Source organism: Cotesia glomerata, linkage group LG4 (assembly GCF_020080835.1).
Source record: "Cotesia glomerata isolate CgM1 linkage group LG4, MPM_Cglom_v2.3, whole genome shotgun sequence".
Classification (NCBI taxonomy): Eukaryota; Metazoa; Arthropoda; class Insecta; order Hymenoptera; family Braconidae; genus Cotesia; species Cotesia glomerata.
Window position 1 is genome coordinate 24,631,166 of NC_058161.1, and position 17,785 is coordinate 24,648,950.

General features: G+C 35.8%; 1 protein-coding gene across 1 annotated transcript; it reads right to left on the reverse strand.

Annotated features, from left to right (window-relative positions):
• Positions 1–10,263: 10,263 nt before the first annotated feature.
• LOC123263774 lies at positions 10,264–11,373 on the reverse strand. Its single transcript, XM_044726743.1, has 4 exons — positions 11,168–11,373; positions 10,799–10,969; positions 10,576–10,693; positions 10,264–10,477 (listed from the first exon to the last, which is right to left on the reverse strand). The coding sequence occupies exons 1-4, from the start codon at positions 11,228–11,230 to the stop codon at positions 10,386–10,388; spliced, it is 444 nt and encodes a 147-aa protein (XP_044582678.1). The 5' UTR covers positions 11,231–11,373; the 3' UTR covers positions 10,264–10,385.
• Positions 11,374–17,785: the final 6,412 nt, after the last annotated feature.

Sequence of the window (17,785 nt, forward strand, 5' to 3'; positions counted from 1 at the left end):
ATTTCAAGCAATATTGATTTTTAAGAAAAAAATACGTGCTATTAATGAAATTAGGCAACTTGTAACAATCGTCATTGATATCAAAAACAATTTTGGGTGACTGATTCTTAGAAAAAAATTGTTGTTGAAGAAGTCATTCGCCTTGAGTGATTCAAAGATAAGTGCTTATACTTCCGGCTTGATATGACACACAAAATTATTTTATAATACTTGTTGAATTACTTATCTTAATATGTTGATTTGTTGGATATCCACGATCATAAATGAAGAAATTTGTAATTTTTAGAAAGTCGGTGAGAAATAAATTTAATAAAGGCTTGTACTATTCAAACTAATAATTTAACAGTTTTGGTCGGCTTTTGATAGCAATAATTTTCAACTTCCCGCTAAGAAAATTGAAAATTTTCAAAAATCGGGAAGTTATTGGTTTTACCCCGTTTTTCAAAAATCGAGTTTTCATCAGATCTCGACGTTTTGAGGTCCTAGGAAGCTTCCCTGACTATTCCCGCGAGAGTGTCACTATGTCTGTATGTGTCTGTATGTGTGTGTGTGTGTGTTTTTTTTTTTTTAACTTAGGGGGGGGGGGAATCCCTTTTACGGATTCCAGGCATAGCTGTTCGGCCTGGATATGTGGCGACTCGACGCAGCGTCATACTAAAACTCGACGCTAACGCCCCTATCCACTAAACCCTAAACCCCTTTTCTTCTTTCCTCTAATCCCTCATGGAAACCGCCGTCAGGCATTACTTCGTGAGGGGAGGATCTAGCTACTGCTATTCCTTCTGGTGGCTAAGGTGTTATTTTTCCTTCCTTCTAGTTTCTGTCATTTGCCCTTTTTCTTTCAATGGAACGCAGCTATGCAAGCACTTCGGTGGTAAACGTGCTTGTGGCGTTCCAGGCAGCTTCGGATGACAGCATTTCTTCTACTATTGACTCTGGTGTGATTTTCTTGTTCAGGATCTTCTCTAACTCATCACGCTGTGGGTTAAAACGAGGGCACTCAAAGAAAACGTGCTCCGCATTTTCAGCAACTATTGAGCAAGACGGACACTCTGGGGAATTATCGTGCTTAAAGCGATGAAGGTACTCCCGGAAACTGCTGTGTCCTGACAACATCTGGGTCAGATAGTAGTTGGCCTCGCCGTGATTCCGGTTAAGCCAAACGTCAATCCTTGGTATAAGTCGATGAGTCCACCTTCCCTTCTCCGCAGCATCCCATAGTTGTTGCCATCTTGCTATACTATGTTGTCGCTCTTCAGTCTCAGTTCTTCAGCGCTCAGTGTAGATGACCTCTTTCGGTGGTATAGGTTCCGTCTTTCCTCAGCTAGGACTCTAAGAGGCAGAGTTCCAGAAATGACGCACACTGCCTCCTCGAATATTGTGCGGAAGGCGCTTGCAACTCTCAGTGCACTTAATCGGTAGACCGGTTCGGCTTTCCTCCATGATTCTTGGGTCTCCAGCGCGTCTGCCCAAACGGATATTCCATATGTGAACACTGATGTGACTACTGACGACAGCAATAGTCTCCTGCTCTGCTTCGGGCCTCCAACATTCGGCATCAGTCTTGATAGACTAGTTAGCACCGCTGATGCTTTAGCACTTACGTGTTCGACCTGTTGCTTAAAGTTCAGTCGGGCATCCAGCGTCACCCCCAGATATCGGATAAATGGTTGCGATGCGATCTCCTGCTCGCCGACATTCAGCTTGATGTTTTCTACTGTTTTTCTGCTGGTGATGAGCACAGCTTCAGTTTTGTGCTTGGCGAACTCCAACTTCATCATCTCCATCCATAGGTTAATCCGGCTAAATGTGATATCGAAAGCCAGATTGATCTCTTCCAAGTGTTTCGCGACAATCACTACCGCTACATCATCGGCATATGCAACAAGTTTCATCTCTGATGGTAATGCAATTCTCAGGAGACCATCATACATGATGTTCCACAGCGAAGGACCCAAAACCGAGCCCTGTGGCACTCCTCCGGTTATTTCGTACTCCCTTGGACCGTTTTTCATGTCATATTTGAGGACTGTCTGTAAAGTAGTTTGCTACCATTCTGCGCAGGTATCCTGGCACTTCTTTATCTTCGAGAGCTCGCATGATGCAGTCCCAGTTAGCGGAATTAAAGGCATTTTTGATGTCCAAGGCAGCCACTAAACAATACTTCTTTTTGCCACGTTCCCATCTCTTTCCAGCGATTGCCTCCTTAGCTGTATCGACCACCAGGTTGATCGCATCCAGCGTTGATCGTCCTTTCCGGAAACCATACTGGCCTTCTGCTAGGAGTGGATCGACGGCTACTTCTATTCGTTGGTGCATTATACGCTCTAATATCTTACCCGCTGTATCCAGCATGCAGAGTGGTCGGTAGGATGATGGCTCGTCCGGTGGCTTCTTTCCTTTAGGGAGAAGTACAAGTGTTTGCTGTTTCCATCTTCTAGGAAAAATCCCTTCTTTGAGGCACGAATCGTAGGTAAGAATAGATTTGGCGCTGCTTTAATAGCTGTTTTTAATGCAATATTCGGGATTCCATCCAATCCCGGCGCCTTATTATTCCCTACTCGGTTACACGTCTGCATCAGTTCCTCTTCTGTGACAAGTGGAATGTCTTCTCGATTTACTGGCAATGAAGAATAGCCGAACTTACTTTGTCGAGGAAACAGCGTAGAAACTATTCTTTCCAGGAGCTGTGGACAAGTAGGTGATGGCATTGGCTGGCGCTTCAGGTGGGTCATGACCACCCTATACGGTCTGCCCCATGAGTCCTTTTCTACCTCATCGACGAGTTCCTTCCAACAGCGTCTTTTGCTATCTTTGATAGCCTTGTTCAGTTCTCGATAGGCCTTTTTGTATTCTGCGACCAGCTCCGCAGAGCTAGGTCGTCAGTGGCCACGCTGTGATAATCTTCTCTTTTTGTGACAAGCTGTGCGAAGGGCGTTAATCTGATCATTCCACCAGTGCACCGATGGTCTTTTATTAATGCCACGCTTACGGGGCATGCAGGTGTCGCACGCCTGGGCAATTCTCGTCATTAAGTCCTTCGTCTTCTTTACAGCATTTCCTGTGATGATGGTCGAGTCACTGTCTAAGGCTACTACCAAAGCTTCCGAGTCAAAGTCTTTCACTTTCCATCCAGTTGCATTAGTTTGTCTAGTTGCTCTTTGAGGGTTCCGGCCAGCCGATATTTCCCAAAGTATTGCACTGTGGTCGCTGGCGGTGTAGGTGTTTAAGACTTCCCAAGAATAGTTTCTTTTCAATAAGCTGCTGCTGACGAATGTGAGGTCTATTATTGAACTAGCCTCTCCCTTGGTATATGTTGGTGTCTCACCGATGTTGAGAAGGACCACGTCCAGTGAGACCATTGCTTCACGTAGTGCCTTGCCTCGCGCATTAGTCTGCAGGCTGCCCCAGTCTACCACCCAGGAATTGAAGTCCCCTGCTATAGCTACTGGGTAGTATTGCTTTGCGTCTTCGGTCAGTTGATCCAGGAAGTCAGTAAAGTCGGCAATGGAAAGGCTAGGTGGTGCATAGCAACTATAAAAACGGATGTCGTTAATAGACGCTGCTACAAAGCCGATGCTATCATTGCTCACTATGCTCTGGAGGGGATGTTTGCCACAGGACCAGATGACAGCCTTGGTGGTGCTGTTAGTTTCCCAAGGTTGGTTATTCAGGTGTCTGTATGGCTCTGCTATTATGACTAAATCAAGCTCTAATTCACGCACGGTCTGCACGAGCAGGTCATGCGCGGCCTCACAGTGAATGAGGTTAAGCTGTAAAATCCTCATGTTTGCTTGCTTGTCATTCTCTGGAGTGCCTCTTTGTATACCGAGCACCTGTATGTGCCGGCGTGATGGGCAGCGTTCTCTGTGCTCTTATTTTCCGCGCATAATACACACTTCGCTGGGTTTTTACAGTCCACAATCTTGTGTCCTTCTTGGCCGCATCTGATGCATAGCTTGGATCGATCTGTCTTGCTTCTGCACTGGGATCCGTGGTGCCCGAAATGCCAGCATTTATAACATTGGTTAGGTTTCCTCGTGGCTCTAATTCGGCAGTTGACCCAGCCAATTCGGATTTTACCGCTTCCTTCTAATATCTTCTGAGCTGCTGCAGCCGGTAGTATCACGACAGCGGTTTGGGTACCTCTGTAGGCTTTGCGGATCTTGATTGTCTCTGGTGTTATTTCGCAGAGCTCCTTGGTTACCTTATGCAGGGCAGCCTAAATATCCTCCTTTCTTGTGGTGTCATCTAGGTCTCGGATCTCGATGTCTTCTTGTGGCCCTTTGCAGATCACTTTGGCCTCCTCCTTAAGAATGTTTGCGATGGTCTGTTGCAGGCCTTGGCCTTTGTCCACGCTCTTCCGCGAAATCGTAATCAGCAAGTCCCCGCTTCTGGTCTTGTTGATCTTGTCCACCGTTGTGCGAACCTGCTCATCAGGGACGTCCTTCTTTATGCGACGCAGAATCTCGGCGTACTTTGCTTTCTCGGCCGGGCGGATAATCAGTGCGTCGGGTCTGATCCATTTGAGCGGTTTTTTGCGCTTAGGCTCCGGCCTGGGCTTCTTTGAAGGCTCCTTTGGGAGCTGTTCTTTGGCTAGCCTCCGTTTCTCTTTCCTTGTGTGGACATCTTTTCAATCAGTCGCGTCTTTTTTTTCGGCATTCTGCTTCATCACGTTTTTCGGAGAACTTCGTTTCAAGTCCTTTCTCTTCGTCAATCGCCCATCTATTCCATCTGGGGAGTTTCGGTCCTTCCTCTTGTTAGACTTGTTGGAAGTATGGCCTTCGTCTTTAGCATCAGATTCACCGTCACCATCGCCTCCGGTGTCCATTGATTCTTCGATCTCCACAGTAAGTTGACTGCTCTTCTCCGGCGTAAGACGAGGAGTGAGTTGTCGAGGTGACTGCCATTCTTCGTCCAGTTTTTTAAACCTTCGAAGGACGTTAACTACCCCGGTTGCCTTGGCCTTTACCTCTTCATGGATATTGACCTTTGATTGGACAAACTCATGCAGTTCGCTGGTCAGCTTTTCGAGGCGTTCCAGCGCTTGCGTCCGCTTCATCTCAGCGTTTGCTGTAATCGCTGCTTCTTGGGCGTGAGGCCCACTAATACTCCTGTCCTTTTCTTGTTTTTTCGTTTCTTCCATGATTTTGAGTGATACTCCAAAGCAAAAGGTCGTCTCCGAACGCGATGCCTCCGGAAGTGGAGGGGTGATCACTCTTACAGCTACCTCCATTGCTATAAGAGCTTTCGGTCATTGAAGCGGGAAATCTCAACCGCTTTGACCCTGCACCTGCTTCCTTCATCGGCTTCCTCTTGCTCCCGTAGGTGCGGCACGTAGATGCCGGGAGTTACCACGTACACCACGCTGTAAAGATCATTTCGCACATCTCTTTCGAGCAGCGTCACCGTATCCGCTTGCGTACGTGACCCTAGGTCAGATGGTGTGACCAACCCTTCCTGCCGAAAGGGGAGTTTTCGTTTTTTACCGCGAGAGCTATTTTATTTCGCTCTTACCCTCTGCCCCGAAGAACAGCGAGCTTTCTCCGACCCACAAGGATACACGGACGGTGGCTGTTACTCTTCAGCTCCGATGCCTGATTTGGTCCGCGAGGGCTATTTTATTTCTCCTCAATCCGCCGGGCTTACGACCGGTTAGGACCCCCCCTATCCGCCACCTGGGGACGCGCCCGGTGGGAGTTTGGCTTCTTCCGCCAGGCGTGTGTGTGTGTGTGTGTGTGTGTGTGTGTGTGTGTGTGTGTGTGTGTGTGTGTGTGTGTGTGTGTGTTTGTGTAAGTATGTAAACCTCTTATAACTTTTGAACGGTTGAACCGATTTCATCGCAGTTGGTGCCATCCGGAAGGGCGTGGCCAAACTTAGATTTTGAATACAATTTGGACTGATTCGGACCGATGGATTTCGAAAAATCTAAAAAAAACTGTAAAAAAAAATTTTTCAAAAGTGGTTTTTTTGAATAACTTTTAAACGGCTTTATCAATCAACTCCAAAAACTAATCAGCTCTTAACATAAAAAAACCTCGTCGTTTGCCGCTAATCTGGTCAAAATCGGTTGATTCGTTCGAGAGATATCGTGCAGGAAAGAAAACCCAAAAAAGTGTTTTTTCAGAATTACTCCGAAATTTATAGTTTGAACAATTTAATCTTAAAAATTCTTTATTAGGCTTAAAAAACTGCGTAGAATACCGCCAACCACGTAAAAATCGGTTTAAAAATTCAAAAAATAGTGTTCTTTTATGAAACTTTTATCAGACTTTTGAGCTCAAAGAGCTCAAAAGCATAGAAAAGGTATCTTTTAGAGCTTGGAGAGCTCAAAACAACTCATAGATTGTATTTTTGAGCTTGAAGAGCTCAAAAACTTCGTAGGTGCAATTTTAAGCGCCCAGGTATTAACGGAATTAGTGGGAAGTTGCAGGGATGGCCTTTAGGGTCAACCATTTTCCTAATTTTTTTTCACATATATTAATAAAGTTGCTTTATTTGATGACAGTTTCAAAATAAATTCAGTATGCATACTAATAAATGAGAAGACATTGTTTTTGACCGACCCAATCGAAAAAACTGTAAAGCCAAGAGACATTAAATTTTTGTTATTACCACTTTCAATTCTTTTTTCTTTCTCAATTTTCCAAACTCCGAGGTCTCTCATAGATCCTCGAAAATCCTCAAAATTTTTTTCCAATTGGTAAAAATATGATAGTAGCAGAAGTTAGACCACCATGTTAGGTGGCATTTTTTGCGGAATTAATTACAAATTTTTTTTTTTGAGTTAAAAAAAATATTCTAATGGCGAAATTCGAGAAGGCGATGATTTTTCTCGAAAAAGTAAAAAATTTCAGATTTTAATATGTTGAAATTTTGTTATATTTTTTTCGGAAAGCACATGTATAAATAAAAATTTTCCAAAATAAAAAACGTCTCAATTAGTTAATTTTTAAATAATTTATAGCTATTTGACAAAAAAATGTAAAAGCCTTCTTTATGAAAAATTTAGAAATATATTTAGGTTGGGTAAGAGAACTTTTTGAAGTTTCTGGAAAATATATCTATTGGAGAAGAAAGGTAAAAAAAAATTTAGCTAATTCGGAAAGGATCGGGCTGAAAAGTGGTTGAAATTTAATTATAACTAGTAATGATGACTTTTTGACTGAAAATATTTTGGGAGAGTTAATCATTTTTATAAATTGTTGACTCGCTATTGATGGTCAAAAATATATGAAAATTAATTCTCAAATTTTTCGACAAAAGTTATAGAATTTTATGAAAAGGTAATAGAACAGTTTTTAGACTTCCCACGAAGAAAATTGAAAATTTTCGAAAATCGGGAAGTTATTGGTTTTACTCCTTCTTTCGAAAATCGAGTTTTCATCAGATCTCGACGTTTTGAGGTCCTCGGAAGCTTCTCTGACTATTCTCGCGATGGTGTCTGCATGTCTGTATGTATGTGTGTGTGAAGTGCTCAAAAATGTCATAAGTGTAATTTTAAGGAGGTATTGCCCCAAGAAAAAGACACCAATAGGTTAGGGCTATTGGTTTTTTTCTCACGCACTAGTGCTACCTCTCTTTACAGGCTATTGGTCACTTACTTCCACTCACGTAAAATATCGAAAGTCACTAACTTTAAACATTTCTTATAAAAAAATGAATATCGCTTGTTCGTGTTATTTTTGATAAAAAATACTTGTTATAACTTCAATTAAATATTCTCAGTTTTTAAAAAAAATCCTAAGAAAAGTATGGTTGTTATTCAATAAAATGTTCACTCTAACTACGGTCAGGATAGGGAATACATGTTAAATGTACGATTTTTAATTGCTAATATTTCGAAAATTAGCATCGCAAGGACTATTAAAAAAAATTTATTCGTATAGAGGATACTTAAAAGTACGCGTATTCAAAAATTGAAGAATATTGTAAGAAAAGTGATTTTGCACAGTACCTCCTTAAGTTAAGCGTATAGATATGGAATTAGCGGGAAGTTGCAGGGACGGCCTTCGGAGTCAACCTTTTTTCGTATTTTTTTTTTTTTTTTTTAACATTTATTAAAACATCAATTAATTAACATGCATACATTTTCAAATAAGCCAAATTTATTATAATTACACGGAAAAAAATATTGATTTAAAAATTACACCACAAATGATATTAAAATTGCATTTTAAGAGTGGTTTAATTTTAGAATCACAGGTGATACAAAAATTGTATCACTGTGGTATGAATTTCATATCACTTTTGGGCGTATACGAAAACGAATTATACTTTTCAGTCTCAGTACAGGTTATATCTATGTTATTTACATTTGTTTTTTGCACGCCTCATAGCGCGAAGCGCGTGAGGTTGTGCTTTATACTCGACTAGTCAAGGTCAAGCAATTTTGTGATCTTTAAATGCCTCTATCCCAATCATATTACACTTATACAATGATATAAGTAGATGTACACCGGAAAAACACTTAAATTAAACCATCTTTTACTTTCTAAAATCATTTCATGTTGCTATTTTGGAAAAAAAAACGTTTTGAAAAAAATTTTACGTGGACGTCCGGATGTCACCCCATTTTGGATGTACCAACGATTACTCCCGAACAAATTGATATTTCAAGACCGGACCTTTTTTATTAGTTTAAGAATTCGATTAACTGGGTCCGTATTTCATATCAGTGGTCTAGTTTACGTATTTTTTTTTTTAATTGAATTTTTATTAAAATTCACTATCACTACGCGATACAACCGTACAAAGCCAAACGAACTTTTCTTATTTGTCACGTGGAAACTATGGTGCACTTGATCAAGCTAGATTTTTTTAGACTGCGTGCGCATATGACAAGAAAAAAGGGCGCCGATATTTAAAAAAAAATATAAAATACTCTGTAAGAAACTACTTAATTATAATTTTTTTTTTTTTCAATCAATTACACAATTAATTTTTTTCTTAAAAAATGAATGAGCGTCATGAGGCGTGCACTTTTGGATTTTCCAAACTTTTTCATAATTATTCTCAAAATGATAGTAAATCAATAAGAAATATGTAATCTATGACTTTGTGCATTGAAAATTAAAAGAATGTTCAATAGAAATACCAGTAAAAATTTCCTATCCATACGTATGTACTCTTTATAGTAACCAAGACGAGAGTATAGATACGGAAGCCGGGTTGGCTCATTGGTGACTGGTAGACTAGTGGCACCGCACACGGGCACTTCCAACATGTGCACGCGTGCATGCTTGCACATGTGTCCGTGTGCGGGATAAATGCAGATTTCTACCTTATCCCGGAACGGTCATTAAGCTACGTATACTTTTCATCTCTGTCTTTGAATTGTCAAATTCTGTGAGCAGCGTTTCTTTATGCATTAAGGTTAGGCGTAACTGAAGTTTTGTTTATAGCGAAATGAGAAAGTAATAAAATAATTTCAAAGTAAAAATTAGAAATGAGTTTCCCCTGATAGCCACAGTTTCAGACCAACCAAGTTGGTGTCAGATAGTTGCCACCAACTTAGCGACAACTTGCGGTCAACTTCCGAATTTGTAACTGTTGGCGCCAAGTTGGCTACAAGTTTCTGAGAAAAAAGAGACCAATCTACTGCCGCAATATGTCGCCAAATTTCTTGAGAAACTTATCGTCAACTTGGTGTGAAAAAGTTTCAGAGCAACTTTTGCCGACAACTTGGTGACAACTTGGTGAACAAGTTGACACCAACCGAGATACTTTCCAAGAGTTGCCGCCAAGTTGGTGACAAGTTGCGGCAGTAGATTGACAGAAAGTTGCGGCCAACTTGGCTATCAGGGTCGTTAAAATTAAAAATGAAAATGTTCATCACAGGTAATTTTACGGTAACATTTTCATTTTTAATTTTAACGAAACTCATTTCTAATTTTTACTTTGAAATTATTTTATTGCTTTCTCATTTCGCTATAAACAAAACTTCAGCTACACCTAACCTTAATGCATAAAGTAACGCTGCTCACAGAATTTGACAATTCAAAGACAGAGATGAAAAGTATACGTAGCTTAATGACCATTCCGGGATAAGGTAGAAATCTGCATTTATCCCGCACATGTTGGAAGTGCCCGTGTCCGGTGCTACTAGTCTACCAGTCACCAATGAGCCAACCCGGCTTCCGTATATAGAAGCCGTCGATAAGTTCCATTTAAAAATATATTAGATACAGATTTTGCGTCGCTATGTGGTGTTACGTTTAGAATTACCTGGCATCAGTTTGCGTCACTAGTGGTAAAGTTTTAGCATCACCTGATGCGATATTTAAATCACTACTTTTCCGTGTATTTATTTTCAATACTTTGTTATATTGATTTTCACAACTATGTTAAATAATTTATTTATACAATCTATTATTTACTTAAAATTATAGCCATTGTTTCTTCTGAAAATATTCTCTTAATACCGGTGGCAAGCAATTTGAAACCAATAAGGTTGTATGACAAGGACATTCCGATTCTGTAAAAATAAATTTTTTTTTTCCATTATTATTTAATTAATCTTAACTTTACGCAAACAATGGTGTAATAATTTAATAAATAAATGTTTTTTCTTACTGATTCTGTCACAAGCTTTAACAGTTTTCTTTGCTTTATCATCCAATTTGAGATCTCTCGCCAGGCGCGGTAACAAAGTCAAAAAGCGTGAAGCATCAAAGATACTTTCTTTCGTAATCTATCAGACAAATAATTATCTACTTCATTATGTACAAAAAATTGTGATAATCTTCGATTTTATTACTGTTATGCATATTAATTCAATAAATAAGCAATACAATACCATGCCATAGCCTTTCAGGAAACATCCTATGGCACAATATAATTTGTCTTCTCCAATTTTAATTCTGATGTCTTTAGTGCCATTGTACATGTACTCACTTAACGTTATATTAATATTGTGCTCTTTTGCACATGAGTTTTCGGCTTCAGATATTATACGTGGATGAGAATTCTAAAAAAATGTATACTAGAATTTGCAGACATCTCAAGATGATTTCGAAATTAAATAAAAAAATTGTTATGTAGATAAATAATTTCTTTGAAATTGTAGTGTAAAAAATTAAAAAAGCTAAACTTGCAACATTTTTAAAAATTTTTTTCAAAAAAAATTATTTAAAAAAAAAATCAATTTATTCATAAAGTTACTTACAATTTCCACGAAAATTGCCGAGCTTACAATAAAAAAAGTAAGCAAATAATACAGGGTACTCATGATAGTATCAAATTTAATGTAAAAAAGAAATTTGTATTAAACTGAAATTTACTGTTGATAAGTTCACGTACTTATTCGTGAAACGATAAAAATTTTCTTTTTATAATTTCGATAGATCGTAACTGATCGTTATTTAATGATACTCGCACATTAAATTTTATCTTTATGATTCTTTAATGGATTTGATCTGATAAGATTACACTTTACTTTATAATGTACCTTACCTAAAGATTTAATTTCTTGTTTTCGCTGCCAAATCATTAATGTCAAAATTTACTTAGATTAAATAAGGATCCAAAAACAAATACTCTTGTTATTCATTTTTATCGTCTTCACGTAGGCAAGTAGTTTAATATTCTGTTTAATTTCATTGATTATTATTTATTGCGTCTATATTAAAGTTTTGAAAAAATTCATATTCCTTTTTTTTTTTTTTTTAAATAAAAATCGATCGACATAATATCAATTAAAACATGTTAATTTTTATAAAAATTTTTTTGAGCGCAAGATAGAATTTAAATTTATTTTTAATCATTTAAATAACATGTACCCTATTTAACTCCTCTGCCCGTTCTGTCCCTCTCCACCCCTATTTGCAGCAATGAAATTAAATATTCAAAAGTTTTAATTTATTATTGATTCTTAAAATGGCAAATATACCGCAATTATACGTAATATATTCATTATCTAACTGTAGTAAATGCTATCTAATTTTTTTAATCTATAATCCATAAATCATATTCACAAGACAAGTTTACTAAATTTACTGTTTTGTGTATTAGATAAATGTCTAATGTTTGATTAAATTTGATGAGATTGGCTAAACAAACAACTTAATTTTGACAAATGTTATCTCTACATTTATAATTATTATACTTCACTTATATTATTATTATTATTACTACCTAATTCGTAAAGATCTGTTTTTGATCTGCAGGCGATCAAAGACCGACTAAAAATTATACAACGTTTTGGTCTGTTTTTGACCTTGATGCGATCAAAACCAGTTAAATGATTGTGACAAAAAAAGGCTGATTTTGGTCTTGAATCAATAGAAAACAATTTTATTATAACATTAAAAATGATTTGAAATTGGTCTGAATTGGGAATAGTACGGGCAAAAACAGATTAAATTCTTATATGAAATAGATACACATAATAAAATTAAATTGAATGAAAAATATTAAAAATTTTTATTAATCATAGAACAGACTAAATTTTTTAAACCGGGATGCATTAAGGTTTAATTTTTCAAACTACATATGTTATAAAAATAAGAACTATCATTAAGACAAACTTCATAAAAGTTAAGTAAGTTGTCAATTAAAAAGTTTAAAAAATTTTTTTATCAAATAAATTATTTACACAAAAATTTTTCTGTTTATTTCTTATTTTAAAAACTTGAACAACTACAGGTGAAATTTACAAACGTTTGTTTTTTTTAGTTATAATTTGTTTTATGAATAAAATTTCAAATTGTAAGACATGCGCAATTTCGTTAAACTTTTTTACCTATTAAGATTGGAGTACAGATGTCACTGAATAGAAATAATATTGAATAAGAATGGTATGAGTTGTGAGTAAAGTTATATTTGAATACAGTTGGTACTGAATAGAGTTGTTAGCACTGCACTGGAGTAAAGAAATTCTGAGTAAGCCTGTAAGTGTGCCATTCCATAGTGATTGGTGGGCTATTTGACTCTAGAATTATATCAATTATAAGCTATAATTATGTGACTGAAACTTATATTATAGTAAAATTTATCTTATAATATAGAAGAATAACTAATTAACAACATTCCTTTGTCAAAAACCTCCATTACTTTTGCACGTCTCATAGCGCGAAGCGCGCGAGGTTGTGCTTTATACTCGACTCGTCAAGGTCAAGCAATTTTGTGATCTTTAAATGCCTCTATCACAATCATATTACACTTATACAATGATATAAGTAGATGTACACCGAAAAAACACTTAAATTATGCCATCTTTTACTTTTTAAAATCATTTCATGTTGCTATTTTGAAAAAAAAAAAAAAAACGTTTTGAAAAAAATTTTACGTGGACGTCCGGATGTCACCCCATTTTGGATGTACCAACGATTACTCCCGATCAAATTCACATTTAAAGACCGGACATTTCTTATTAGTCTAAGAATTCGATGAACTGGGTCCGTATTTTATATCAGTGGCCTAGCTTACATATTTTTTTTTTAATTGAATTTTTATTAAAATTTACTATGATACAACCGTACAAAGCTAAACGAACTTTTCTTATTTGTCGCGTGAAAATTATGGCACCACTTGATCAAGTTAGATTTTTTTAGACTGCGTGCGCACATGACAAGAAAAAAGGGCGCTGATATTTAAAAAAAAAAATAAAAAATACTCTGTAAGAAATTACTTAATTATAATTTTTTTTTTTTTAATCAATTACACAATTAATTTTTTTCTTAAAAAATAATGACCGTTATGAGGCGTACACTTTTGGATTTTCCAAACTTTTTAAGTTTCTCGTAATTATCATTTGACTGAGTGTGACTGGTGGGGGCATCGAAAAATCCTTCTCTCTTACCAAAGGTATACTTAAAGTCCAATTTTAGTTCGACCACTAAACTTTTAAAAATACTTCCCTCTCAATACAAAATTTATGCTACAAACATTGAATATTATGAAGAATTAGACTGATTACCTACGTAGAATCAATTAAAAAAAATTTTTTTATTGCTACTGGTGGGACAGACATTTGTGACTGGTGGGACGAGTACAAAATGTCTAAATGAAGTTGTTTATTAAAAAGACTTTTATATCATTTCAACCTTAGAAACATTATTGTTTATATATTTAACTATAAATTGTTTAGGATAATTAAAAAAAAACTAATTAAAAAATACAAATAAAGTATTTAGCATGCTGACAACACGATCTTGATAAACTTAAGTATTAATTAATAACGAACATAAAAAAATTTGTTCTTAAAACTATAATAATAATGATGTTAGTTAATAACAAACATAAAATGAATTTGTTCTTAAAACTATGAAAACAACATTTTACCGGATACAAGTTAGTACGGTTGAAAAGTTACTAGAAGAGAAAAATCAATTTTCTTATTGATTAAAAAAAATTTTTTTACATAGTATATGTAAACTTATGTCTATGAAAGTTTCCCTCGTTTGATATGAAACTTTAGCGTCAATCGTTGAAAATTCTTCGGTGGATTAGGGATGACTATCTTCGCAAATACGTTTATCATTGGATGATGATAGTAGGATAAAATCTCTGGACATGGTGAGAGATCACACCCTACTACAGTTATACTAATAAAAACAATCATTAACAATTTGTACACTCTCGACATTATTAATACTTAAATTGATAAATTAAATTAAAAAAACAAAACTATATTAATAAGCACTTTACGTGATTTACACGTTAAAATCGAAAATTTTGTGGTTTAATGGGTATAATGTACAGAAAAATATTCCGGAATTTTCTACAAGATGGTTCTATCGTATTGTACGAAGCCAAGTGCTTTGCTAATGACTTGAGTAATTATTTTTTCATTTTCTTTTTTTTGGCTTTAAGAATTTAACCTTTAAAATTTAAGGTGCGTTTAACTTAAGGTAGCTCTCCCAACCTATAGTTTATGCTACTGCTAGTGTTTGTCACTCGCTAGTGTCACCTCTCTTACGGGCTATTGCTCACTTACTTCCACGCATGACTTTATTTGTTTACTTTACTAGTTTATCAATGATTTCTCAAAAACTATGTGGTAGGGGGTGCCAGAATTTTGTAGGGTAATTATACATGTATTAATCTAAGTAATATTAGTTTTTCGTGAAATTCTTAAAATTTCTTCAATACAAAAATAATAAAACTTCGCGGTTTTCTCTCTCTTCTCCCATACCACCTGTGTAAAAATGTCATTTTCAATTGCAATTATCTTCGGTTAGATGTGGTAAATCGTCTCTAAATTTTAACAGCGTGTGTATTATGTATTTAAATACTTCTATACGGAGTTTGGGAGATTTCTTGATTATTGATCAGTATAATATTTTAAGGCAAAAAAAAAACAAGTATATTTATTTAGTTTATTTTGTACATGTAAATATGGTTATATGTCCAAAATTAATTTATATAATTAAGAGTCTAAGAAAAATTTAGTAAAAGGTAAGGTAAAGGCACTAATTTGTATTAGAGATCCAATTATTGACACCCGATTTTATTTTAAATCTTATTTATCTACAATATTAATGTTACGTCCCGGTTACCTTACAGGTTTGTAAGTAACCAGTAGAATAACTAGAGCTGGAGATAAAGATGTTACGACCTCCAGAGTCGTAAGTAGAGGTTCTCGAATTAACTCCGAAATAACTAACTTCGGTGAATTTAATTAACAAATAACTTTATTTAACTATTTAAAATACACTTTGAATTTATATGATTTGACAACTGCCGTAAAGTACGTAATGGTATTTCGCAATTGGAATTAATAGTCTCACGACGAGTGTTAACTATGAAGAGTCTTAAGTTCGTAACTTTAAGATCAAGAAGAGCCTCCTACTACCCGTGCACCCTCATTATATCACCTCGTCCAAGGGCCGCGCCCTAGGAAGAGTAGGGTTGCGTATCGGGCCCCGAATATCCTGTTCTCCTGAGTTGATGTGCGTGGCATTTCCGAGGCCCACTCGGATGACGCGCGCTGACTCAACTCTAGAGTCCAGGACACGCAAGCGTTCGTTATCGTTTATTTATTTAGAACATTCCTCGAATGTTTTCGAATATACCTGGTGTACTCAACGTTAGTTGTCTTACAATGAATCATTCTAGTTTTTCCATTAACATTCTTCGAGAGAAAATGTTAATGTGAACTTAAAAATATTTTGTTTACTCAGGTGTTGGCTGAGTTTCACATTTCTTATCATTTTCTATTTCTAATATTTTATGTTTAATATTTAACATTTGGAATTCTTTATTTATCATTTTACATTATTATTTATAAAAAATGAATATTTATGGAATTATTGTATAATTATTAGAGTTTTAAATTAGCGCGCGTATTTGCTATCAGAGACATCTGCGAATGCAGGTGGGGACGTAACACGTCCCTCCTTCTAGACAAGCGTCTCGCTTGTTATTTAGGGGGTGTTGAATTTAACTCCTGTTAGATAAAATGTATTTCGCGCGTTATGTGTTGTCCAAAAAAAATTTTTCTGGAGTTTGCTCCCTCTCAGTGGACTCGCGTCCCTGTGAGTCGAGAGCTGCTCCTAAAAAAAAATTTTCAGGCGTTTACTCCCTCTCAGTAGACTTGCGTCCCTGTGAGTCGAGAGCTGCTCCTAAAAAAAATTTTTCAGGAGTTTGCTCCCTCTCAGTGGACTCGCGTCCCTGTGAGTCAAGAGTTACTCCATTGATTTTGAAATAACTATTTTACCTGTTATAGGATTTTTATGTAAATCTATTCTGCAATTGTCTTTAAATGGTAAGGTAGTTATCGTACTTCGTTATTATTTTACATTTTTTTTGTAACATCGATTTGCTTACTATGTACTTATTTTTCTAACTAAGTGTTTGTCTGCTTAAAAATTATTTTAAGTTTTACTGGAATTCTAATGACAATAGTCTTTTTATTTATCGCTTCTATTTTATCATTACATCTTTATTGTAGGGATTAAATGTATAATTTACTTTGAATATCTTTGGACCTCTAATGGTCATAATCTTCTTATTTTCGGAAAGAAATAAACTTACTTATCTTTGACCTTTGTAATCACTTCCGGTAGTATGTCTAAACGTTTACTGTTAACTAGAAAAAAAAATTTTTTTGCATATATATAAAAAAATTGTTATAAACTATTTTATACGTTCTCTCTTATTTATTCGTGATTATTATTAATATTATGGTTAACGTTTGTTATTTCTTTAACTGAATACGATCTTTATTCTATGTTTCCTGTAAAAAAATTAGTCATTATTTTTCTGAAAAAAAATTTGTTTCTCGTCATATTATCTATTTTAGTTTTGCTCATCATTATTTAAGTTAATTTTGTTTTCAATTTCATTTTTGGATTGTTTATTTATGAATTACCGTATTAATTCTCTTTTACTTTTTTTTTGTATTTTTAGGGGTAAGGGGAAAATTTTTTTTTTTTTTTTTTTTTTTTTTTTGAAAAAAAAACAGAAAGAGAAGAGAATCTGAAAAATAATTGTTTTGAAATTGATTTTGATAACTTATGTATGCTTATTTTTAAAAATTTGTTTATGGGTTTTTCGCATTCTTTTATGTTGACTAATGACAATGTAGTAAAATTTGTTGCCGCTGCGCCGCAATCGTATGCAATGAATGCACTTGTTGTTGTGGTTAGCATCGATAAGATGGACAAAACCTTGACCACGTCCATTTTTGCCTGTAAGAGAAATGTGTCTATGCCCTGATAGCCACGCTTTGAGTAAAATAACCTGCACTGGCGGGATTTCAGCCAAGTCGTTTCAAAGTTCACTTAAAGTCACTCACTGCAGAATCCTGTATTGAATCTGTAGTGAAGTTGGTTAGGAAATT